Source organism: Pleurodeles waltl, chromosome 2_2 (assembly GCF_031143425.1).
Source record: "Pleurodeles waltl isolate 20211129_DDA chromosome 2_2, aPleWal1.hap1.20221129, whole genome shotgun sequence".
Lineage (NCBI taxonomy): Eukaryota > Metazoa > Chordata > Amphibia > Caudata > Salamandridae > Pleurodeles > Pleurodeles waltl.
The window spans coordinates 190,441,744-190,468,888 of record NC_090439.1 but is presented as its reverse complement, the minus strand read 5'-3'; the positions used below and the strand labels follow the sequence as shown (position 1 = coordinate 190,468,888).

The 27,145-nt window shown below is 43.7% G+C and overlaps 2 protein-coding genes and 1 long non-coding RNA gene across 4 annotated transcripts in view; 2 read left to right on the top strand and 1 right to left on the bottom strand.

The window, feature by feature from the left end:
• The window catches only part of LOC138283077 (uncharacterized), a 187,658-nt gene extending 165,464 nt beyond the window's left edge, over positions 1-22,194 (top strand). Inside the window, exon 4 of the mRNA XM_069221227.1 lies at positions 19,074-22,194. Coding sequence (XP_069077328.1) covers positions 19,074-19,727 — 654 coding nt within the window. The 3' untranslated portion in view covers positions 19,728-22,194. The remainder of the gene's footprint in view (positions 1-19,073) is intronic.
• Positions 1-27,145, bottom strand: part of GABBR2 (gamma-aminobutyric acid type B receptor subunit 2) — a 3,493,747-nt gene that overhangs the window by 2,648,503 nt on the left and 818,099 nt on the right. The gene's annotated exons all lie outside the window — the stretch shown is intronic.
• LOC138281587 (uncharacterized) overlaps positions 1-27,145 on the top strand; it is a 531,591-nt gene that overhangs the window by 188,550 nt on the left and 315,896 nt on the right. The gene's annotated exons all lie outside the window — the stretch shown is intronic.

The window sequence follows — 27,145 nt, the reverse complement described above, 5'->3', positions numbered from 1 at the left end:
CTGCGGTGTCCATTCTCACATATACTCAGAGATTTCATCCCTCAGTTCAGAATACTGAATCAAACCTCTAGAGACCGAGAAACACACTTCTTTGTAGCAGTAGTGCAAGAAGTTTGCTAGGCATTTTGCGTAGATTAGCATTTGCACTGTGCTTATCACCCAGAATTATCAGGGAAGGTAGAAAGGAACAATGGCATTCTCAAAAATAAAATTGCTTAGAAATGCTCAGAAACGTAATTAAAATGACCAGAGCCCGGCCCCTAGTACTATGGTTCTTCAGGGCAATTACGCACAGAAAACAGAGCTACACCCCTATGTAATAGTCATGGTTTGACCCATAATTCTGACCTCAAACCTACCGGTCACAGCTGCAAAGTTAGATTTACAATCAAATGATGATGCAATCTTACAGTATTGCACAAAGCTCATACCCTGGTTCTTCAGTTTTGGTTCTCAGTCCCAAGCAACCTTACCTAAGTGTCCGGCCGGGCCTGCTACTACCTCCAGCCTGAAGACTGGGGGCATCTGTGTGCATCAGAGGAAGTCTGCTTTACAACCTTGCTTCCATGGGCCTGGCTAGAGAGTCCTCATCACCACCACAGTTGTCAGATGTTGTGATCTAGCAACGTGAATCCACTCATATCACAGCAAGCGAGTTATTCAACTTACAAATGACACTGCTCCTGCCTCTGCTTACAGATTTGTGCCTTGTCTAGGCCAGGACCCTCTGTTGAGACTGCTTCTACTATTTTACTACCTGCCAGTGGGACAGGTCATCTATGCCATCCTCTATTCCTGCCCCTACACATCCATGCAATGCTGCCCCCACCACATCTCATCATTATCACCATAGTTACAGGTAAGCAGCCTTTACCCATTAACTGGATCCTGATTTGGGTCTGGCCTGCTATATTTGCCACTGCCTTGAGAATCTGGCTGATAGTGGGATGCATCATCACTGTGGAATGGGGAGTTATTCAAAGGCCTAACTGTACTGAACCAGCCTGGTGTAGAGCCACTGCTGTATCTATGTGACCAACTTCTATGTGCTGTTGCTAGAGAAATAGACATTTTTTTTTTTATAAATTGCTTTTATTGAATTTTGCAGTGTTAAAATTAACATTAACACAACCACAACATTGGTCACATATCTCCCCTATAGATTGAACTTTATATGGATAGATCATAATCATGGGACTAACAAACCTGCTAAGGTCTGTGGGTCGGACACTCTATTTACCATATTGCAGCAAAGGACTCTGTTCTCTGTTCACAGCCCCGAACCTACCCATCCTCCCCATACCCTGTCGTACTTGGCAGGACAGCCTCTCGCATTGTAGACAAGTTCTTCTTGGGAGGCGCACCAGTCTACCCCTCTGCGCCATTTTGCCAGCGTGGGGGCTGACTCTGAGAGCCATCCCGAGGCTATGTCCCTTTTGGCATTAGGCAAGCCGCGCCCACAAAGGCTCGTTCAGCCCTGTTGGAGCCCACTCCTTCTAAAACTCCTAGTAGGATTGGGAGGGGGGGCGGGAGTTATCTCAGTCTGTAGGACGCAGGACAGTTCTGTCAATATCGCATGCCAGTAATGTCTGGACATGCCCATACCATATGGAAAAAGTCAGCTGTCAGGGCGGCACATCGGGGGCACCCTGCTTGTTGTCTAAGGCCGGCAGTGTGTAGTCTTTGGGGGGAGAGGTACGCTGCGTGGAGAAAGTATGCCTGTACTAATCGCAGACAGGAGGATATGGTCACCAATCTTGGGGCCATCAAAGCGTCTCTCCAATCCTCATCCTACATTGGGCCTACCCATTGCTCCCATCGTACTCAAAGCGCAGCGAGGGGTTGCGATGTGTTTATGATCAGTGTGCGGTATATGAGTGATACCCCCTCTTGCCCAAGCGCCCCATGAGTGTTTTGGCCTCTATGGGGCTGTATTCTGGTAGAACTGTTCCTGCTTGAAGATGTGTTGGTAGGGTGTGGCGGAGTTGTAAGAATTTGTGGAACTAGGTTTGACTGAGTGAGAAATGTTGTTGTAGCTCTCCGAAGGACCGCATATGAGTTCCCACCCAAAGGTCACCAAGCAGTGAAATTCCCAGCAGATCCCACTTGTGGAACCCTTGCAATGTAGAAACCTTCTTCAGCCATGAGCCTTGCCACAGGGGGGGTCTGTTGAGTCAGTCGGTGTCCCCACCCTGTCTCACGCTGTGCTGGCCTCCATCCCGTGAGTACCACCTCTGGGATCCTGCGTGATATGTGGTCACTGTATAGCATGCCAAATAAGCCGGTGAAGCTTAGGATCAAAAGCTCCAGTTGGTAGGCAGGGTCCGACCAACCTCCACCCAACCAATCATTGTTTACTAGTAGGTGCATCGCTAGGTGGTATAGATGGAGATCGGACATCCCCAGACCACCTTCGTAAACATCTTTTTGGCAATTCCGGAACACGAGGCGCGGACGGGAGCCGTGCCATATAAATTGTCGCGCCATTGTTTCCATCTCGACGAACCACCGCCGGGGGATCGGATGGGAAAAGTTTTGCAGCAAATAGAGAAATCGGGGGAGGACCATCATTTTGTATAATGCTATATGTCCAAGTATGATAAGTGGTAGAGATCTCCATTTCTGGAGATCCTCTTTGATCCGTTTGGTTAGGGGAGTCACGTTTAGAGCCCACGCTAGTTCTGGCAGGAGTGCTATTTGTAATCCCAAGTACCGGAAGCTGTTTCGTTTAGTGGGAATACCATGTTGCCATTCGGGGTGTTCCCCAGAGTGACCGAGTGGGATCAACAAGGATTTAGTGCGATTGACAGTCAGACCCGATGCCTCGGCGAACAGTCCAAGTAACTGCGTCACCCTGGGTCCACTGCTGGTCGGGTTGGCCAGATATTTGAGAACGTCATCAGCATATAATGCGATACGGTCCTCCTTTCCGGTAAGCCATGACCAACCCTCAACTAGGGGGTCCTCGCGTATCAGTTTCGCTAGCAATCCGATTGCTAGATTAAATAGGAGGGGGGAATGGGGACATCCCTGGCGAGTCCCTCTTAGGATGGGGAATGGATCCGAGACCACCGCATTGACTTGTACCCGGGCAGACGGTTTGGAGTAGAGGAGGCCCACCAGGGCACAGAACCACGGTCCCAAGCCCGCCTTTCACAGGACACAGCGCAGGTATGACCAGTCCACTGTGTAGAAGGCCTTTTCAAAGTCCACCATCATGAGAGTCAGAGGGGAGGTGAGGATGGCCCTATGGGCCAGGGTCACATGTAGACGCCTGATACAGTGTCGGGTGCCTCTGGTCGGTGTGAATCCGCATTGGTCGGGGGGGACCAGTGTGGGCAGCACCTTCTTCAGTCTTAGAGCCAATACCGTCGAGAAGATCTTGAGGTCTGTGTTAAGGAGTGATATGGGGCGGTATGCCGCACAGTCCCGGGAGGGAGGTCTAATCTTTCGAATCACCACAATAGTGACGTGATCCAAGCCTGGGGGGAAGCCTCCCGTCTTCTCAGACTCCTCGTACATTGGCAGTAGATGGGGGGGCTAGTGTATCCCGAAATTTTGTGTAAAATTCAGCCGGGAAGCCGTCGGAGCCGGGCGTCTTACCCGTCGCCAGTTCCGTAATTGCTGCTCTGATCTCCTCCAGGTCGAGAGGTTCATCAAGTACATGTCTCTTGTCGGCGTCAGACCTGGGGAGAGCCACTTCCATCAGTATTGGGGCTTCCACCTCTGCGGGGGCCGAGGGTGTTCTTCATAGAGATGTCGGTAATAGGTCGCGAAACCTTGCGCAATTTCACTTGGGGTCCGCAGGACGGCACCTGTGCCGTCAACGATATCTGGGACCACTCTATCTGCCATCGGTCTAGTGGCGATCCAATGTAAGAGTTTACCGTTTTTGTCTTCCCACCCATACACTCGGGCCATGGAGGCCCGCCACATATGTTTCGCGGTTTCGAGTGTGGTGTGTTGGACCTCCTCCCGGATCATGGTCAACTGTCGCGTGATTTTCTCGCTGTTGGGCGCTGTTACCTGGCTCTCCAGGCGTATCGCCTCTGCTTCAAGAGCGGATAATTTATGGTTACAAGCATATTCTTGAGCACGGAGGAGCTGTTTGGCATGGCCCCTAATGACGGCTTTGCCTGCTTCCCAAATGTTGCCCGGTGATGCCATGTAGCCCATGTTCAGGGTGAAGAATTCAGAAAGGTGTTCGCCCAGTTTGTGGGCATACTCGTCCTCCTGTAAGGACCAGGCATTAAGATGCCACATCGGGCGACGGTTTGCATTCCCACCGCTGAGACGAAGGAGAAGTGACTCGTGATCCGACACACCGTGGGACAGGATTTCTTCCCCCGCGAGTTGGGATAGGTCGAAGGCGGGCACAAGGAGGAGGTCGATTCGTGCGCGTGTATGGTGTGCTGCCGATGTGTGGGTATTTTGTCGTGTGCCAGGATGCTAAACCCGCCACACATCACAGAGACCCAGGCCCTCCATCCATCTCTTCAGTCGGGACGCCCCTGCTTTACGGCTGGTAGACGGGGGCCAGTTATGTCTATGTCGGGGTCTACCACAGAATTAAAGTCCCCTCCCAGCACTGTCAGACCCGGGGGGAGTCCCGCTAACACCCCCCCAGTAAGTCTAGAAATTGCTCCCTTGCCCCTGGAGGATTATAGGCACTTAGGATATTGATCGGGTGCCCCTCGAGCATGCCTGACACCGCTGCGTATCGCCCCTGCGGGTCAAACTGGGAAACTGTTACCACCAATGGCAGAGAGCGGTGCAGCAAGACACTACTCCCCTTGAGCCCCTGGAAAATCCGGCGTGATAAACCCTGTCGTATCCCCCTCTCGCAAGCACTGGGCATCTAGTACCCGGCAAGTGGGTTTCCTGGAGCAGGACTATAGACGGGGTCAGTCTGTGGATGGTGGAGTAGACTGCAGAGCGTTTGATTTTATCTAAGAGTCCGTTTACGTTCCACGAGAGAACTCGTTTCGACTGTTCCAACATATGTGCGTGTGTAAATATGTCCCATGAGAGACAACCGTTTTGACCTCCTGTAGTGACCGATTTAACAAAAACAGAGTAACAAAATGCACGCCCAACCATGGGCGACAGAACATAAACCTTCCCCTTTCACCCCCTAACTGCCCCCCTCCCCATACTTCCACCCCAGAAACATCTGTCGCCCAAACCAGTGAATGCAAAGTGTTAATGGTATGCGTGGAGTGGTGGACCCCTCCATAAAGACGGAGTTCTGCAATATGGCATTCAGCCGTCTCAAGCCCGTCACTGTGCACTTTCAACATCTGCTCTGTCCTCGCCGGTCCGTGGGGTCCCGATGGGTCAATCACACAAGATCCGGTGGGACTGGCTGAGGCGGTCTTCTTCGGGCCAGAGCCAGATCCCCACTGCCCGAGCCCCTTGGCACGGTCCCCTCCGTGTGCACATCTGGGTTCGCCCGGTCGTTCGCAATCATTCGACAAGGCGGGCTGCTCTGTTTCCTCCTGCGAGAGCCACGGGAGTAATCTGAGTCATTTTGGTTATTCCACGTGTTAGAAATTGGGTCTCTAGTTGGCAGACATTTGCACTCTGTCCACGTAGGGACCACAATCCTAGTCAGGGCAACTAAGATACTCACTAATATTTTACCTGTGTTCACCCTCTGGTAGCTTGGCACAGAGCAGTTAGGCTAAACTAAAGAGGCAATGTGTAAAGTATTTGTGCAGACACACAGTAACACAGTGAAAACACCACAAAAGTAGTCCACACCATTTAGAAAAATTGCCAATATTTATCTAAGTGAAACAAGACCAAATTGACAATATCAAACATACATAAGTCAAGTTATGAATTTTTAAATATGAGATCAAAATGCAGTGATTAGAAGTCCATATCTCCAGCCGGGCCTATCTGGTCGTGCTGGACTGGGGCAAATTCAAAAGATGAAGTGCCGGATACAGGAGTCATGCAGACCCGCTGACAGTACCTCCTGCCCTACACTTCCGGACCCACAGGAGTCAACTGCGGAGTCACCCAAGGATCCTCACTGAGTCCCACACTGTTCAACCTATACATGGCCCCTCTTGCTGCCATCGTCAGAAGCCACAGTATGAACATTGTGTCATATGCCGATGACACACAACTCATCATTTCCCTCACCAAAGACCCGGACATGGCTAAAAGGAACTTTCACTCAGGAAAGGAAGCTGTCACCACCTAAATGACCGAAAGCTGCCTCAAGCTCAACTCCGACAAGACGGAGCCCATCATCTTCAGAAATGCCACCTCAGCTTGGGATGACTCCTGGTAGCCCACATCCTTCAGCGGCCCTCCTGCACTGACCAAGCATGCCCGCAACTTAGGAATCATCCTCGAATCCTCACTATCCATGACCTACCAGGTAAACTCTGTCACCTCCTCCTGCTGGCACACACTCCGCAAACTTTGAAAGATCTTCATATGGATTCCAACAGACTGTTGCAGGAAAGTTAGCCATTCCTTAGTCACTAGCAAGCTCGACTACGGGAACGCCCTGTACACCGGCACCTCAACTAGGAACATCATAAAACTTTGACTTATCCAGGAAACCCCCACCAGACTCATTCTGGACCTCCCTCGCCGAGAACACATCTCTCAACACCTGAGGACCCTCCACTGGCTACCAGTCGAGAAGTGAATCACCTTCAAGCTTCTCAACCACACGAACAAGGCCATACACAATGCAGGACCAGCCTACCTGAACCACTGCATCTCCTTCCACACCCCTGCCAGATCCCTCCGCTCTGCCCAGATGGCCCTGGAAAATGTCCCTTGCATCCGCAAAACCACTGCCGGAGGACGATCTTTCACCTACACTGCAGCACAGAGCTGGACCAAACTTTCCCTGCACCTCAGACAAAGCCCGCCACTCACCATCTTCAGGAAGAATCTCAAGACGTGGCTCTTGGGATGAGGTCCATCCCCCCGCGCCCTGAGACCCTCACGGGTAAGTAGCTGCGCTTTACAAATATTGATTGATTGATTGACTGATACCTTGGCTGTGTCCATGCTCGGAATGATGCATTGATCCAAGGGATGGGATGCATCGCTATTGCAGGCGATGTATCATTTCTTGATCAGGTAATGTCGTTGATGCTTCAGTGTCCAGAAGTGATGTGTTCTAGTTCCAATGCATCAGTGCTGCGTCAGCCAAGTCGAAGCTATGTTTTAAGTCGGGGTTGTTGCGTTGCACAGTCGGCAAGTGGTGTCCGCGGCTTGGTGGAGGCAGCGGGGGGTGTTGTTTCTGCAGCGGGATGCACTGTGTTTGATGCGTTGGTTCCAATTGACACACCAGTGTTGAATCATCAGTTTCATGAGATGCAGCACCACACTCACCTCCAAGGGCACAGTATTGGATTTAGGATCACTTGGCAGAGCAGTACTCACAGCAGAGGAGCCCAGGTGCTGGTAGCAAGAAGCAGGTGAAGTCTTTGATGCCCCTAGGACTTCAGAAGCAGGAGGCAAGCTCAGTCAGGCCCTAGGAGAAACTTTAGGCTGCAGGATGTAGGGAGTTAAGTCCAGTCCTCTCACTCCCAGGCAAGAAACAGCAAGCAGCAGCCCAACACAGCAAAGCAAAGTGACAGTCCCTCCTGGCAGCACAGCAGTCCTTCTTCCTGGCAGAATGTCCTCAGTCCAGAAGTGTTCTGAGTATACAGTATCAAGGGTCCAATACTTATACCCAAAAAGGTATTTGATGTAGGGGTGACTTCAAAGGAACTCTCTGAGGTGCACATGGATCCCTTTCAACCCAGCCCTGGCTCCAGAGTACCAGTAGAGACTAAATCAGCTCTTTCTGTGAGGGCAGAACACATACTATTCATATGTCAGTGTGAACTACCTCTCCCTGCCCAGGAAGACAATCAGTATGCAGATGAAATGCCGATGTATCCCCTTTTCCAAACTGCCCTTCCTGTGTTGTTGCTGTCTGGAGAGAATGCACAAGTGTAGCTGTCACCTAAACCCAGACGTGTATTCAGAGACAGGCTCAGGCACAGAATGGTCAAAGTAAGAAAATGCCAACATTCTAAAAGTGGCATTTTCAAACCCGTAATTTAAAAACAAACTTTACCAAAAGATGTGTTTTTAAATTGTAAGTCCAGAGACACCAAACTCCACTTTTCTCTTTTTTCTAATTTGGAAATTATACTTCAAAGAGATTCGCCTATGGGGGAGAGAGTGCAAAATTAATTTAAGAGGTTTTCGCTATCTGAACATATAAAACGTAAAAGTACATATCCAGCGTTTAAAATGTGCTTCACCCTGTCCTTGGGACTAACCTTAGGGGCCTATCTTAGGGGTGACACATGTAATAAAAACGAAGGTTTGGGCAGGGCAAGTGGGAACACTTACCAGGTGGAAATGGCAGTTTAAAACTGCACACACAGGTTCAGTAGTGCAAGGCCTGAGACATGTTTGAAAGGCCAGTGTAGTAGGTGGCACAATCAGTGCTGCAGGCCCACTAACAGCATTTGATTTACAGGCCCTGGGCACACATTGTGCACTTTAGTAGGGACTTTTAGTAAATCAAATAGGTTATTCAAGGAGAGACGCAATATATCACATTTTAGACACAGAGGACACGCATTTTAGCACTGGTCAGCAGTGAAAAAATACACAGAGTCCTATAGCCAGCAAAAACGAAGTTCAGCACACAGTCAGAACAGAAGGTCAGAAAACAAATAGACAGGGGAAAACACGTTAAAAGATGCCAGGTCTAACACCATGTTATTCTTTGATGAGGAGAAATAACTGATATAATTGCACAAACTACTGCTCCTCATGTAATTCAGAGTAATTTGGGGGGATCCTACAGCAAGAGCACATTTAGCGAGTACTAGCAGCTGCTTGCTATTTGCGTTTAGCCGCATTTAGCTCTGTTTCTTAGCACAGAATGTGTTCTTGCATCCATTTTCGATGTGAGGTGGCATTTTGTGCTAAGAAAATAGCGCTAAATGCCATTAGTAAGTTGGGAAAGGGCCTACCGCAAGAGCATATTTAGTGAACATGATCAGCTGCAAGTTATTCACTTTCTGTTGCACTTAGTGCTATTTCTTAGCACAAAATACATCTTTTCGTCCATTTTGGATGCAAGGGGGCATTTTCACGCTAATAAATAGCACTAAACACAGAATAACACTTCTCGTGTAATTTTAATGTGAGTTACACACACCCCTCCAGGAAAAATGCTTTTGAGGAGAGTGCGCCTTGAAAAAAACAAAACTTGTCATGACCTATTCTACCATAGTCACAGGCTGTAAGAAAGTGGTGGTATTTCCCCTCTGTTTTATCAAGACCTTTCAAAAGTAGAACGGTCCATCTGACCTTTATCACCAAGATGTCTACCGAGGGAATAAAGCACCATAAACAGTCAAATCAATGTGTTTGTGTGTCACAGTGAGTACTATACTATTGTAGAAGCAAAAGACTTTGGTTCTCCTCCATATGAATACAGAATGCCTACCGGTCTTGTGTTTCACAAATGCAAATATCAATATGCACCTCATCTTTGGGACCACAGGTTACCCTTGACTGCCCAAGAGTAGACGGAAACCCTGAAGTCAGACTATGTGATGCCTGTTATCAGACATTCCACTTTTCACGCTTTTCAGAGACGACAGGGTCACATGAGATATCCAAGACTAACAAATACTTTACTGTTCTCTTTTCAATGTATGGGGCAGACCAGCCCTTTCTAGAGACTAGGTTCAGTCCTGAAATAATGAAAGAAGTCACAACTGCCCCACGATTAAACAATTCAAGAAGATACTAATAAAACTATGGTCTTGCAGAATAGAATGCCTCTAGATTACCTCTTTGTCTCAAATTGGGTTGTGAGAGCAAGTATTGATTGCTGCACATACTTACCAGCAGCACACTCAGCATACACAACCAAACAGATCACATCAACAATAGTGATATGAAACTACATGAGCCCCAAACTGGGTTACGTTTTAACCTCAGTGGCATTTGGACGTAGCTAGGTGAGAATCTTAGGAAACTGTGGTGTGAAGAGGATATTTGGAATAATCATTGCTATCATTCTATTTGTGGTTCTGAGAGAGCGTAGTTTTTATTACATATTATAGACGTGAAATGCTTATGATTAACAATGCTACATTAAATAAAATATTCATTGAAATATATACATTAACATAAATGATTTTATGTGTGTAAACTAATGTCAACTATAAGAAATAATCGTTCATAGATTGCTAAAACTGTGCCTATTAAAACGTATAAAACTGCATTCATTAAAATTCGTATATCTTAAGTTAGCATGAGCCAAGCAAATCTGTGTAGCTCTCATATTAAAGTGTATTTTTCTGTCTCTTCAGTGTGCTGACTTGTAAAAGACCATGACCCAGTGATTGTTCTTTTCCTTTCAATAGTTTGCAACAGAACCACATTTTCCCATCCGCATGCTAGCAGCTTTTAGTATAAAATTATGTGCTTCGAAACATTATTTGACACTTCCAAGGACGATGGAGCGAGAAGAAGAGAACTTGTGACCTGATATGTATAAAGACAATGAAGTAATTCCGGATGAACCACCTAGAGAAAATACGTCAATTATGATGACCAATTAGAACATAATGTTTTATCGAAAATGACAAAATGCATTACTTAATGTATGATTTGATAGGTTAACAATGGTGGGGTGTATTGGCTGACCAATAGAATTTTGGGGGAATGTATCACGAAAAAGGGATAAAAACCCATGACACAGGAGACAAACGGTCATTAGGTAGGGAATGATATTGATTGCATCCCGAAACTCTGTCACTCTATTTGGTGACTTGAGACTTAGAGAAAACTATCTTTGCCCATAGACTGCCCCTTACACTTTTCTCCGTAGGAGGAGAGTGTCTTTGCCCTTAACTTAGATAGACTGTTGGCGATCTAACTGATGTCCTGAAGACGAAGACTGATCCTGATTGCTGACTTAATCAGAGGAGGGTAATTATAAAAATTGCTAATGAAAATTCATTTATTTGCCTTTTCTTTCTAGGTACCAACTGCTGTATGTTTTGATTAAAGACCTTAGTTAGATGTTTTCCAAATTGGTGTTCAAATTGTTTTGCATGAAGCCCAACATGCTAATGCTAATTAGAGGTTAGATGAGGTATTCATTTGACTGACAAACCGACGTGACTGACGTGATGCTATGCTGAACTAGTACCTTAGAACATTCGATGTATTACGATTCACTTATATCCATCTGATTATCTATGCTACTGATCTATGCATTATTGAAAGCTTATTATGATTATCATCTTGTGACTGTGCTTATATGTTTCCTGACTTTGAGATTAATGCTTTTGCTATTAGATTGTAATCAATAGGGATTAAAATTCATAAAACTCCATTAAGGTGTGATTATTCGTGACTGAAAGGTCATGATTGCGTCAAAGGTTTATTAATGACTAAAGTAATATATATTTTGGTGTTAACTATTGACAATGTTATTGACGTACTGATTGATATATTGATCAGTTATCTCGTCCTACGGTGTCTCACCACTGGGCCCAAAGATTCATCGTCCTAAAACGAGTCCTGATGTGTATAAATCGACATAGACGGACGCGTTATCAGTTCTGGTAGCAGAGTACGGTTTGGCCTTTGGGGGCCCTAGGACGGAGTTTTCATTGTTTAATTGTTTTCTTGTGATAATACAATTTGGAGAAATGATGAGTTGCTAGATTCGCCATGGCTTTCCCGGGATCTCGGAGCCTGCCTAAATGAGTTGGGAATGTTCTCGGCGCCATAGTATGTGTGGTTAGGGTCTTTTGCGCTTATTAAATCTTATGCACTTTGCAGGTGATTGTGAATATTTGAGTGCGATTAGGCCAAATTAAGTGTTGTTTAGAAGGAGTGGGCGTACTCCACAGCATGAGAGTAGGGAAGTCGGCGTACTTCATGTGAATGCAGCGCTTGTTGCTCAAAATTATCCACGTGGTTGGTTGTTGTATACGGGCCTATTGAGGTCTAAGACTCCGGAGTATGATGTTAAAATGGTTTATGTTGTAATCTGTGCGGTTTTAGTAGGTCAATCGGGCGTGGTTGACAAGTCAAGTTTCGAGTTATGATGCATGTGTGAAACCTTCGATGGAGATTTGACAAGTTCTAAAGTGCACTAGAAGGAGTCATTGACAAGTCGAGAGTAGGATTTGCAGGTCGAATTCTGCTTGCGTATGAGGGAACTGAGAAGGAGAAAGTAGCGGCCGAGGCTTCAAGTGAAATCTCTGTAAAGTTCTGAAGCGAATGTGTTACCCTTCCTGTAGTAAACCGGCAGATTTGTGTTGTCATTCAAGTGCTAGCAATAATTTGCATTAGTTTGTTTGAGTGGTGAGGAGTTAGCAAGGTGTGGACAAGCCGCAAGACTTTGTCAGCTGCAGTGTGTGTGAGTGTGACGTCAGTGGTGCCGTGCTGGGATAGGTCAGATGTCGAGAGGGGTCGCGCACGGATTGGTTACCGTCCGTGAAAGGCAATAGGTTGAGCAAAGGGTAGGTGAAGAGTGTCCTGGGAAATAAGCCGTTTTCTGATTAAATATCAAATAAAATGAATTTTGTTAAGGCGTTTAAAAGCGCTTTGAAAGGAGATGTGTATATTGTTGCAACTGATGGGGAACCTACACCACCTGAGGGTACACCAGCTTACACGGTTATGGAGGAAAAGGGTGTTGCACCGTGTTTATGGATAAAACAATGGCGCAAATTAACCGAGAAAGAGGGGTGTCTAGCGTTTCCGGAACATGAAATATTTAATCAAAAGGTGTTAGAAAATTTGAGGTGGATGTTAAGTCCGCAGAAACCACCTCCTCGACCGGCACAATATGAGGCTTTGGCAATTTGGGACCTGATGGCTCTTAAACATAGACAAGAAAGATTTCACAGAAGATTGACAAGGGCAGAAAAATCCTATGCAGAGGCTAGGTGGGATAATGAGAACAAAATGTGGAGACGAGGAAGAGTGGATGGGTTAAAGCTGTTTCCGGCAATAACCCAGGGAGATGAGACACAGGGAAAGAAAGCTTCTTACAAAACTGACAAAGAACCAGGCAAACACAAAGAGAATAAAAGATCCTGGGAAGAAGAGGACGATTCAGATGATGAGGCGTTTATGGATAGATTGTTACATGATCGTCCGCCACCATATGCGGTGAACGACAGTGCACCAAGTACTTGCTTGGATCCTGGGAACCAGACGAAGGAGAAGGGTGTTACTGATACAGTGCAGACTAGCGATACAGCTTTGATACAGAATGGTGTCAGTGTACCCACTGCACCAGACTCGCTGATACAGTTACAACCTCCACCACAGATAAAAAGAATTTATCCCGATGTTCCAGTACTCAAGACTACTACGAACTTGGTGGTACCGCCAGACCCGATATATACAAAGCCAAGATTAATGCAGATTGAGTCAACTCCACAGTTAGTGTCACAACCGCCACAACTGATACCTGGGTATAACCCAGTAGCGGGTCCTTTGAAAGAACCTGCACCAGGGTTATTAGAACAGACCTATGGTGTCACCGCTCCAAGAAGCTTGGGATCAGGCCAGACACCTGCCGCTATATCACTACCTATTACTGTTGGTCCCCCAGTACCATTATATGCACAGGAGAAAACAGGGACACGCGAACAGGGGGTCATAACTCATGAAACGATAAGAGGAGGGCCTATTATAACTCCGCAAATAATGGCCCAGGGAGGACAGGTTTGTGAACAATCAAGACCCTTAATGGACCTCAGTCCAATAGGGGCACCTCTTGAGGCAATGCGACAAGCAGGGTTGGGAGTCCTGACTCCCCAAACTATGAGTACAAATACCTCATACACTCCAATGATACATGCAGGGAAAATTTCACTGCAGGGTTTTACAGTACAACAGTTAAATGAGTGGTTAGAGAAAACTTGCACATCACAAAAGACTACAGCGACTACAATCGAACCTGAGAAAGAAAAACAAGATGAATACCTAAATATAGTACGACTAGGAGCAGAAGCTGCTGGATTGGTGGATGGAACAATGGGAGTAAATAGGTTAGAGTCTTACACTGAGGCAGAATTAAGGTACTTATGCCCTAAAATCACCAAAGAGGTAGGCAAAGTACACCAGAAATTAACGAATTTGGCAGACAAATACAATATCGACATTGGAAACACAAAACATTTGAAACGGAGTTACAGATTAGATTTTGACACTAAGGATTTTGAACACATGAGATCTGCAGGCATGAAGACACATTTGAAAGAGTTGCTGCAAAGCGCACAAATTTGGGGTGCACTAGAGAAATGGGAAGGCCGATGGGTAAAGAAAAGAGATAAGGGAAAAATAAATAGTCCAGGATCTAATGAAACAACAGTCACACCAAATTTAGAGACGGTGAAAATCCTACCTATGAGAGAAACAGCTGGTGGTGTTTTGGTGCATGTACCTTGATCCAGGGGAGACATTTTGTCCTTTACGAATGATTATCCTAGGTTAAGAGAAAAACCGATTGAGTGGTATCAACAGACAGATAGATTCGTGAAGCTTGTGAAATGTCTCTGGGAAGACTTAAATACCTTGTTTGAGATTATTGTTCCGCCAGACTTGTGGCTCGAGTGCAAGAGAGGGGTAGATTGGCCCACAAAGGAACCAGCAAGGAATAAAGTGACTGGAGCACCTTCTGAAGAGGTGATGAAATATTATCATAAAGTAATTGAGTTTTTGAAACAAAAGGTGTCGCCGAAGGTAACTGATTGGCAGAAAATCGACCGGACCTCTCAAGAGGTTGAAGAGTCAATACATGCATATTATGAAAGGTTGTTAAAGGCATTCAAACATTACAGTGGTACTGAAACAATTGAACCAAAGGACATGAATCATCTTGTGTTCAGATTCGTCGAAGGGCTGAGACCGGAGGTCAGCCAAATGATTAAAAATCATTTGATTTGTTGGCAAGCTAAACCAATTGATAAAGTATTACAGTACGCGAAATACTGTAGTGACGAAATTGAGTTGAAGCAGAAAAAGTTGAAGGAGAAGGTGATGGTGATGCAGATAAGGGCTGCACAGGCTGGAATACAGGGAAATGGTGTTCAGCAAATGATACAGCAACAACCGCATTTGAATGGTGTGTTTCAGGCACAGCCGAGAGGTAGAGGTCGAGGGTTTGTGAGCCGTGGTTCGGACATGAATAATGTTGTTGTTCAAGGTGATGGTCAAGGAGTGAAAAAGATGTCACCATGTCATGCGTGCGGGGGCGTGGGACATTGGAAACGGGATTGTCCGAATATAATGCAGGATGGTACAGTTCAGCAGAGTATTAATGCCGGTACACTGCAAAATTCACGAGGTCCAAGAATGAGACACCAGAATCAAAACTATCAAAATAATTTGGTGCAAATGTCAGGGGTGCAACCTATGCAGCAAATGCAAATGCCGCGTTTCCAAACAGTGTCAGTACAACCAATACAACAGCAGATCCCTATGGTGCCTAGACAGCAAATGCAATTACCTCTGGCTCCGATGGGACAGCAACAGGTGACGCTTCCTCAACAGGTCACAGGTCAGGTAACAAATCAAAACAACACTGTACAACAATTCCCATTACGAGGTGAAAATTAGATGAATGAGGATTGGTCAGATGACAGCTCAGACAGTGAAGAGTGCAGACTCGCAGAATCCTTAGAGGTAGACCAGAGAGGCCCATATGTGGAGGGAAAAGTAATGGGCTACAAAGTCTCATTTTTAGTCGATACAGGAGCTACACGCTCTACGGTTCGCAGTGCAGAGGTACCAAGATTACCTCTCTCGGGGGCACCATACGAGTGGTTGGTGTGGCTAACCAGTACCTGACTAATCCAATCACTGACCCAGTGCAGGTTGAAATCGGAAATTTTCAGGGCCTGCATAGATTTGTTGTATGCGACTCAAGCCCAGTATCCTTATTAGGAAGAGACTTATTATGCAAAACCAAATGTTCGATTACCTGTTCCAATGGTGGAATAGAGGTACAGACAAACAGTGATGATGAGGGAGATGAGGGTCAACTCATAGAAGAAGGTGGAGAGATGAATGAAGATTACCCTCTAATTACCCTTTTTCCAGTGTTTACCTTGATCAATCAACCAGCTGATCTGCAAGGATCTGTAACAGAGAAGGTGTGGGATTTGACTGGAAAGGAGGTTGGATTAATCAAGGGAGTAGGTCCAGTCAAGGTGCAGATAAAGCCGAATGAAGTGTTCCCACAAGTGTCACAATATCACATGACTCAGGATGCCCTTATTGAAGTGACACAGATAATTGCAGATTTTCTCAGACAGGGAGTTTTGAAAGAGGTCCTGAGCAGTCCGTGTAACTCTCCAATTATGGGTTTGAGAAAGCCCTGTGGGAAAGTTCGAATTGTGCAGGATTTGAGAAAAATAAACGAAATTGTGGTAAAATGCTGCCCTGTGGTTCCCAACCCAGCGGTAATGTACCAGGTTCCTTGCGATGCTGAATGGTTTACCGTAGTAGACCTATCATAAGCGTTTTTCTCAATACCACTTCACGAAGACAGCCAGTTTTTGTTCAGTTTCAAATTCCTGGATAAGGTGTACAGTTGGTGCAGAATTCCTCAGGGGTTTTCTGAGTCACCATCCATCTTCAATCAGATATTGAAGAAGGATTTGGAACCTCTTGTACTACCTTACAATTCGACTCTTGTACAGTACATTGATGATTTGTTGATTGCATCCAAAACCAAAGACAGCTGCAAATATGATACCATTGCATTATTAAACCATTTAGGGAAAAACGGACATAAGGTGTCACCTAAAAAGCTGCAGTACTGTCAAAAAGAAGTGAAGTATTTGGGGCATCTGATTGAAAAAGGGTCCCGAAGAATATCAAAAGAGAGAATAACAGTTGTTTTACAAATGAATCCCCCAACAACAAAGAGAGATGTCAGAATGTTCTTGGGAATGGTGGGCTACTGTCGCCAGTGGATACCCAACTTCTCGATCATTTCAAAACCATTAACAAAACTGACAGGAAAGGAAGTTAAGGATGAACCATACACAATCACATTGACAAAAGAAGAGCTTGAGTCATTTCTAGAGCTGAAAGAGTGCATGTGCAGGGCTCCAGCATTAGGAATGCCTGATTATGAGAAACCATTTTTGTTGTTCTGTCATGAACGTGATGCTTGTTCTTTGTCTGTTTTAACACAGGTCCATGGAGATGCAAATTACCCTGTAGCATATTTTTCAGCTACTTTGGACCCTGTCGCAGCAGCCTTACCGGGTTGTTTGCGAGCAGTCGCAGCAGTTGGTCAAAGCCTTTCACAATGTGAGGGCATAGTCATGGGATACCCTTTGACAGTATTGGTTCCACATTCTGTTGAAATTCTGCTGACACGAACTAAGACACAACACATGACAAATGCACGACTTACCAAATATGAGACAATTATTCTGGGGTCACCCAATGTCACATTGAAAAGGTGCACTGTGCTGAACCCGGCAACTCTACTTCCCATTGAGAATACAGAAATAAAAGATGGGGAAGAGTTTGAGCATGATTGTCTGGAGGTGACTGAGCTCAGTACCAAACCTCGCTCAGATATAAAAGATACCCAGTTAGAGGAAAACGATTGCATTATGTTCGTTGATGGGTCCTGTCTAAGAGATTCAACAGGAACCTTGAGAGCTGGTTATGCAGTATGTACCATATCTGGTATAGTCGAGGCCTCCTGGCTCGAGAAAGTGTTTTCTGCACAGGTGGCAGAATTGATAGCTCTCACAAAAGCCTGCCATGCTGCTGTAAATCTGAAAGTCACAATCTATACAGACAGCAGATACGGATTTGGAATTGTACATGATTTTGGTCAACTCTGGTCACAGAGAGGGTTCATGACATCCTCTGGTTCACCAGTGAAAAATGGAGAACAAATAAGAGATTTGTTACATGCGATTCAGTTGCCTCTCGAAATTGCCGTGGTGAAGTGCAGTGCTCACACCAGATCACAAGACTTTGTGTCAATGGGGAATGGTTATGCAGACCAAGTTGCCAGATTTTGTGCATTAAACTGTATATCTTTTAAAGAGCAGTGGGAACTGTTACCACAACCTGAGAATGACACAACCTTAAGTCTAGCATTACGAGTGGTTGATACTTTAGACGAATTAAAGACATTACAAAGCCACGTTAGCAAAGAAGAAAAACGTTCCTGGCAGAAAATGCAGTGTGTACAAAGAGCAGATGATATTTGGGTGTCAGAAGAGGGAAAACTGGTTTTGCCAAACAGTCTTCTGTCACAATTTGCCCGATTGTATCATGGGCAGGCACATTTAGGAAGAGATGCCATGATCAGATCATTTAAGATTGATTGGTTCAATCCAAAATTCAGACATGCCGCAGAAATTACTTGTCACAGGTGCGTCATCTGTCAACAGATGAACGCTGGAAAAGGAACAGTGGTAATTTTGAGCCACATTGGGAGAGCTGGTGGTCCATTTAATAAACTACAAATGAATTTCATTGAAATGCCTGTTTGCGGAGGATTGAGGTACGTGTTGGTGATTGTGTGTGTTTTTAGCCATTGGATTGAGGCATATCCCACACGTAGGAATGACAGTCTTACAGTTGCAAAACTACTACTCAGAGAATTAATACCCAGGTTCGGGTTTCCGGTTTCTATAGAATCAGATAGGGGAAGACACTTCGACAATGAGGTGATTAAACTTCTGTGTGCCGCACTCAACATTGAACAAAAGCTGCATTGTAGCTATCGCCCTGAAGCCTCAGGACTAGTCGAGCAGATGAAATCAAGAATAGCAAAAATGTGTGCAGCAACAAACATGAAGTGGCCAGATGCATTACCTCTAGTGCTGATGTCTATGAGAAACACGCCAGATAAGAAAACGGGATTGTCCCCACATGAAATCCTCATGGGCAGAGCAATGAGGTTACCGGCGGTACCTGCAAATGCACTAGTGAATATTACAGATGATATGGTGTTGGATTACTGCAAAAGTTTGGCTGACGTGATTCGCTCTTTCTCTCACCAGGTGGAAGCTAACACATTACCACCAATCGCCGAACCAGGACACTCTCTGCAAGCTGGAGATTGGGTGGTTGTCAAGAAGCACGTAAGAAAATCGTGTCTTGAGCCGTGTTGGAAAGGGCCATATCAAGTGATATTGACGACCACTACTGCTGTGAAGTGTGCCGGGGTTCCCAACTGGATACATGCCAGCCATACAAAAAGGGTAGCGTGTCCTGTTGAAGAGGAACTTGAAAATTCCGGTACAGCAACTTCAAGAGGAGAAGTCTCAGAGTCAGAGATCAGTCAAGAAAGATCTGAGACTACAGGAGAGCCCGCTGAGAACAGCCGTGTCCCTCAAACTATCAGTGAGTTCGAGAGAGGTGACGGAGTGCCAATCTCAGTGGAGGCAGCAGGACAACAAAGGCAAGGAGAGGTTCTCCCAGAAGCAGATGAATACAATTCAGAGTCTGAATACAGTGTCGAACAAGAAGGAGAGAGAGACGAAGAAGTGGCAAATTTAAATCAGAACGAATCAGAATCTCCTGAACAAGTTCCAAGCCTATCAGGAGAAAACACCATATTACAAGAAGAGGGTGCTGTCCAAGGTACTGAAGGGAAACGCCGAAGCAAGACGAACAGAGGTGACAATTGGCCAAACAATCACACCTTAGAGTAAGAGAAATAGCAAACGAGACAATAATAGAGGAAAGCAATACCTCACAAACTGACGATCTGAGTGAAGGAGAACAACGAGGAGAACGAAAATTAAAAAGAAAGAGAATAGCAAACAGAAGATATACAGGTCCTGAATGGGCATATGCTACAACTTCTGAATGGCAAAAAGAATTCTTAGCATTCTGTTTTGATCGAGAAATACCAGGCCAGTACTATGGTACCTGAAGAATTAAAACAAGAAAACTGAGATAAAAGATCGAAATTGTGAAAGCTGAAAAATAATAATAAAGAGTCTTAAGAAAAAAAAAAAAAAATAACGGAAAGTGACATTAAACCTGGATTTGACTTATAGAAACCTGATTACGACAAGCTGCTAACCTGAATTGACGAAAAGGGTCCTGGAGTGAGTGAAGACGCTGTAAAATACGCAGAGAGAGAGTTTACTGCTCAGAGTTGATTGTTGATCTGCTATTCTGATTCTATATAAACATGGCTTATAGTAACAAAGGAAGTAAACTGTGTGGCTGGTTAGGACTTATGCTAGCTGTTGTATGCGCAATAATGATTGTGGGAGTGATTGTGGGGATGCCATGGAGAGAGAGTGAAACTATTAATGCAACTTTAAAACCTGAGACTACTACTACAACTAATAAACTATCACCATGGGAGAAAATTTGAGCAAGGAGCAAGACATCTGCATGAGGGAACTAATGCAAAAGGGGAGCTTTCTACTAATGTTTTCTATCGCTTACTAAATGAGTATGTGGAAACTATGGATGCGAAAGACTGTTATGTATGTACTAAAATTCCTTCATCTGTGCAGGAGGGAGTTACTTATCATAGCCTCCCTCTTACGTATGGGATCAGCTGTAGCTTGCTACTAACAAGATTTTATGATCAAGAGCATGTGCAATATTTTTATTCAAATTTAGACGTTGTGTTTTCTTTTGTGCCTGTTATTGAATTCTTAAATAAGCTAGCTAAAGAGCATGATATAAAATTAGTTAGAGGATTCTTTGAGCCAACACTAACATTTGGAACTGCTTATGCACATCGCAATAACTTAACATGCTTACTGTCTCCTATAGAGAAAAGCTTTTTAGATCATACAGATGATAGACGCAAAGCATTAAAAGAAAGATTAGAAAAAGGTTTAGAAAAACGCACTTATGCAAATGATTATGCTTATACTGCAATTAAAACACAAGGCAAGTTAGCTATAGATGCATTACACGTAGGTAGACTCTGCATATATAGACCGAAATCTGATCAAGATAATTTGTTTGTAGGAACGAGTGAATGTAGGCATGTGCTTTTGTTTCAGAGCAAATGGACCTTTATGTTAAATGGACAAGACCCAGCAATTCCTGGAATCTATTACATCTGTGGGTTAAATGCATATTACCGTCTCCCTAAGGGATGGTATGGGACATGTTATTTGGGAATAATATTCCCAAAGATCTACCAGATTGATGACTTAAAACAAATACCTGAAACGTCTGGATTACAACATACCAGACAAAAACGAGAATAAGTGGCGGCTGTCATTGGTGACATATTTGGAGCTATAATCCCTTCAGTGGGGGTTATCCTAAATTCTATGAAAATTCAAAGGTTGTCTACTATTGTGGATAACATGCTGACAAACTTTACAGGAGCTATACTTCTGATGAATACTGAACTTGCTGCAGAAAGAGCTATGACTCTTCAAAACCGGCTTGCTTTAGACATTCTTTTAGCAAAGAGTGGAGGTGTGTGCAAAATGCTTAATGAACGTCATTGCTGCTCATATATACCTGATAACAGTAAGAAAATTAGAAGCATGCTTACTAACCTGACTAGAGATAGTACAGATTTGAAGGGAGAAATTTGGGAGAAATTTGGAAAAGGAATTGCCCGAGTGGGAAGCTGGTTTACCAACATTTGGAATGGGGTACTTGCAAAAATCATGATGGGACTACTAATTGTTCTGATTTGTTTATTGGGATTTTGGGGAATATGCAAGATTAATGATAAAGTGAAAAGAAATTTGACTAAAAGAACCAAAAGAAACGAAGAAAGTGAAAGAGAGAAAATGTTCAATGAAATATGGGAAAGCTCACATAAAGGGCAGGATGTTGAAATGCGTATTATGCGCAAGGTGAAAAATTAAGACCACAAGATTTGTGATGACGAGCGTCATCAGAGGAGGGACTGAGAGAGCGTAGTTTTTATTACATATTATAGACGTGAAATGCTTATGATTAAAAATGCTACATTAAATAAAATATTCATTGAAATATATACATTAGCATAAATGATTTTATGTGTGTAAACTAATGTCAACTATAAGAAATAATCGTTCATAGATTGCTAAAACTGTGCCTATTAAAACGTATAAAACTGCATTCATTAGAACTCGTATATCTTAAGTTAGCATGAGCCAAGCAAAGCTGTGTAGCTCTCATATTAAAGTGTGTTTTTCTGTCTCTTCAGTGTGCTGACTTGTAAAAGACCATGACCCAGTGATTGTTCTTTTCCTTTCAATAGTTTGCAACAGAACCACATTTTCCCATCCGCATGCTAGCAGCTTTTAGTATAAAATTATGTGCTTCGAAACATTATTTGACACTTCCAAGGACGATGGAGCGAGAAGAAGAGAACTTGTGACCTGATATGTATAAAGACAATGAAGTAATTCCGGATGAACCACCTACGAAAATACGTCAATTATGATGACCAATTAGAACATAATGTTTTATCGAAAATGACAAAATGCATTACTTAATGTATGATTTGATAGGTTAACAATGGTGGGGTGTATTGGCTGACCAATAGAATTTTGGGGGAATGTATCACGAAAAAGGGATAAAAACCCATGACACAGGAGACAAACGGTCATTAGGTAGGGAATTATATTGATTGCATCCCGAAACTCTGTCACTCTATTTGGTGACTTGAGACTTAGAGAAAACTATCTTTGCCCATAGACTGCCCCTTACACTTTTCTCCGTAGGAGGAGAGTGTCTTTGCCCTTAACTTAGATAGACTGTTGGCGATCTAACTGATGTCCTGAAGACGAAGACTGATCCTGAATGCTGACTTAATTAGAGGAGGGTAATTATAAAAATTGCTAATTGATGTGCCTCATCCTTCGTACTTGTGCAAATAAAGGCACCTTCCAAATGTTTCTATTTGCTACTTTTAAGCATGATGAAGATAGTGATAATGAAGGTGTAAAAACTGAAGCATTGTTTCTGTTTGCAATTGAATTGTTGTAAAGAGTCCGAGGGGATTTAAATCCCCTGTGGGTTCGTGAGGCCTGCTGTTGCTGTGTACAAAGAACATTGGAATGTTGACACTCTGGCTTTTATCAGCTAGTAAACTTTCAGAGCACTCCATTGTCTCCAGTGGAGCTCTCAACATTCCAATGTTCTAAGATTTTTTAGTTTCTGTGATTAAGTTATAAAAGTTTCTAGTATATGACCAGCGGTGTGGATAGAACTGAAGATCAGTTGAAAAATATTAAGTGATTCTAGACTAAAGAAGAAGCATTTAATAAGGAACAGTTCATGTATTAAAGTCTGGAAGTACATGCAGGTTGCAGTTTTTTAATATGGTCTTGAAGAAAAGTCAAGGAAGGGATTGACAAAAATCTGGTCTTTTAACCAGAGGTCTGTTTACGGGAAAGAAAGAGGGTTGATGAGAAGGTAGGAAATGGAGAGCATGGATGGATACATGTGGGCAGGAATTTTTGTAAATGATGTTAGTCCTCCTCTGATTATTTATGATGATGTCACCTCATTTTATAGCCAGATTTTGGGGCTATAGATTAAGACTGAGATAAAGTTTTACATAATTTCATATGTGTTCAGACAGTTCTTGCTGATTGATCTTGCATTCAGAGGATACAAGAGGGCTGATGGGTAAAGGTTTGTGGTAAAACGGAAGGAGGGGAGTTAAATTCACTGCCTGACTCAAGGAGGCTAAATAATGAATTTGCAGGATTGGGAAGTGGTTGGCAGGGGAGACAAGGTAAAGTGGAGATTTAGATATGAATGAGTGAGAGTAAGTGGACTGAAGAGATATATTTTTTTAAATGAAGGGACAACGAAGGAATATACAAGGCTGGCATCAAGACATGTAAGCACTGATGTGTAGATAAGGAGCCTTGCGGTGAGGGTGAGAAGGAGAAGTTTATTGTGCAAAAATGGATGGGTAGAGGGTAAGGGAGTGATGTGAAGTGGAGAGGATACATTTCAGAGATCAAGGATGGTGAATAGTGAAACTAGAGGTAAAAGACATATATATGTTGGTCTGAAGGGTCGTGTAAGCAAGAAAGTGAGAAATTTCAGAAGAAGAGCTCCTGTGATGAGTAAGCAGAGAGAGAGGTAGAATGTGGTATGAGAAAAGCAAGAACACGGGGGAGTAAGGAGGGATACTGCAGAAAAGAAAGTGATGGGCATAGTTGGGGGTAGTGGGAGAGTTAAGTAAGACAGGAAGGGGAACACTAGTGGGAATAAAGGTAGGGAGAAAGAATGAAGTATGTGCACAATAGTACCATTTTGGGCAGCCCAGCAAACCAGAGCACTGACATCTTCAAACCGATTTGTCTCTGGATGAAAACATAAACGAGCAGTGAAAGAAGAGCAAGCCAGTGAAAAGCACAGTGTTTCAGGCCCTAAAATACCCTTTCCAACCTTTAACTAGATACCCCCAAGTTCTGTGTAACTTTTCAAACAGGGGATTCAAAACTAAACCTCTATTGGGCATCTTTGATGAATAAAGAGGATGATACCAGCGGGAAAAAGGGTTAAAAAACAACCTAAGGATAGGTTCCACTCATAGAGTTTGTAAAGGCAAGTTGTCTGGATATGGGTGGCAGTAATTTATGTAATTCCAGATAGCATAATCATGCAGAATTACCCAAACATTCTGCAAGATTATGTGGAAATACACCAGAAAGTAATTCTGCATTTAGCTCTATTTTCTTCCAAAATAGACGCAAAGATGCATTTTGTGCTAAGAAATAGTGAGTCCTATTTCTAACTGTGCACTTGAGGATGGTTTTTCCACCAACTTACTTCCAGCATTTAGTGCTAGTTTAGCAGAAAATACATCCTGGTGTATGGGCTCGGATGCATTTTACGCTAACAAAATCAATCTAAATGCAATAGAACATAAACAGCAATATGAGCAGCCACTTGTGCACAGTAAGGGCCAGATTCACAAGGCACTAGTGCCTCTCAGCACCACATGTTTTTTTACGCTAATGTGGCGTTAAGGAGACCATATTTACAGAGTGAAGCAATGCTTGCATTGCAACACTTTGTACACCCTTGCACCACATGTATGCAAGACGGCATTCCCCTGTAATTTACAACATTTCACTGCACCATTTTTAGCACCATTTTCAACGCCTGCTCAGAGCAGGTGTTAAAATGACGTGCAAATTACTTTCTATGTGCGTCCATTTACTTTGCAGGATTAGCTCCTAACTTTATGGCGCTAATCCTGCAAAGTACCAAAATAGTGTCATATATTTTGACGCTATTGTCCTAACGTGTGCCATGGTGCACCATAATGTAAATACAACACACACATGGTGTCGTTAGGGGGGTGCAAGAAAAGTAGAGCATCACAGCTGATGTACAACTTTCTTGTAAATCTGTCCCTAAATGTGCTCTTAATGTAGGAAGTTTCCCCATTAAGTTACTAAAGCGAGGTGACATAGTCATGTTATAACTGGTAATTCTTTATTAAAGATTAACACAGAGTTACTAAAATTATTCAATTCCGGGAACGGTGTGCACTCTCTAAAATAGTGGGGAAACTCTGTACACCTGCGTCCACACCCGACTTGTGCCTTTGTGGCTCACAGGTCAAGGGTAGTCAATGATGATTTTATTTGTACAGTGGCTCAAATGAGAGAGTACCTGGGGTGTTCAAGATCACACTGTTTCGTATCCGCAGGCCTCGGGCTACCAGTCAAATAAAGGTGACGGATTGATCAAAGAGTCTATACAGGGTGTGGTGTGTGGGATGCAGATGTTGACGTGTGGAAAGGGTGTGTCCTAGATAAAACGTTATTTCCATCAGCCCACTCTATTACAAAATACATACGTTCAATTTATAAATAAACACCACCCACGTCTGGACAATTCCACTCAAATGTGAAATGTGCCAGTTTTGGTGTTATCTAGCCTCACTCTTCTCTGTTCCTTTTCAAATCTAAAGGCCGGACATAGTCGTTTACACGTACACACAAGCAAGCTCTTTCATGGGGATTCTTCCTGAGTGCCCGTGGTTGCGCCTTCCTACCACTGTGTTCATTGTTTCTTTAATGTGGTAGTTAATTTTGAATGAGAATTCCGAGTGCTTATTAATGGATGAAGCCTTCGTTGCTCTGGAGAATGGCCTGGGCAGATGGGTCTGCTGTGTTTGCCTTTTACACCTCTTCTCTGCTGAGCAGCTGGGATCCAGCCCCCCACAGATAGCAAAGCCTGGGCGATTGTGCTCAGTCCTAGTGATCACTGATACATTCTCATCAATCTGCATTTTCTTTCATCTATTTTCCATATTATGTGTGAATTATTGATTTTGATCCCGAAATGAATGTTAAGTGCACATACATTTCACAGCTCCAACATGCAATGGCTTTTAACAGAATGACGATGTGGCCGCACAAAGCAACAGACGTTCGGTGTTCTCAAGCTTCTGTGTGTGTTCTTACAAGGACATAACTAGTGATTCCTAACATTATAATAACATTATTGAATATTCTTTCATTTACATAGTATATAACATTTAAAATAGGATGTACTGACTTAACAGGTACAGCTCCTTTTTCTTACTACCATGCTTGCAAAAAATAATTAAATGCTAACCACGTGCATGGGTCAGAATGTATCTCTAGTTCCCTGAAACCATTGCTGCACCTTTTTGTATGTACACAGTTTTACAGATATTTATATTTAAGGGGCCAAGGTATGTTTCCCGTTTGAATTTGTGAATATAATATCTGCAAGAGAATGACAGACAGGGGAAGAATATTGTGCAGAAACCTATCATGCTGCACAAATATTATTGCAAGAATAACACTGTGAAATTAAGTGCATAGAGGGGAATATGGATGTACTATCTTTAACTTCACATCTATATACTTTGAAGGTATATATAGCCAAGGCACAGATAGGTGGAATTAGGAATAGTACATTTATACTTAGTTATTTATTCACTTTCATAAAACTGGGATTGTTTATATTTTGGCTTAGATATTTGTGTAACACAATATATAAAATATAATATTCAAATAAAATACCAATGATAGGTGTAAGAGGAGTAACTCATTTCAACCTTCCGCTGAACAACAGGCCAAGAAACAGGCAGGGTTCATGTGTATGCCTGAATGTATGCATTGTTATGTATGCAGTGCATATC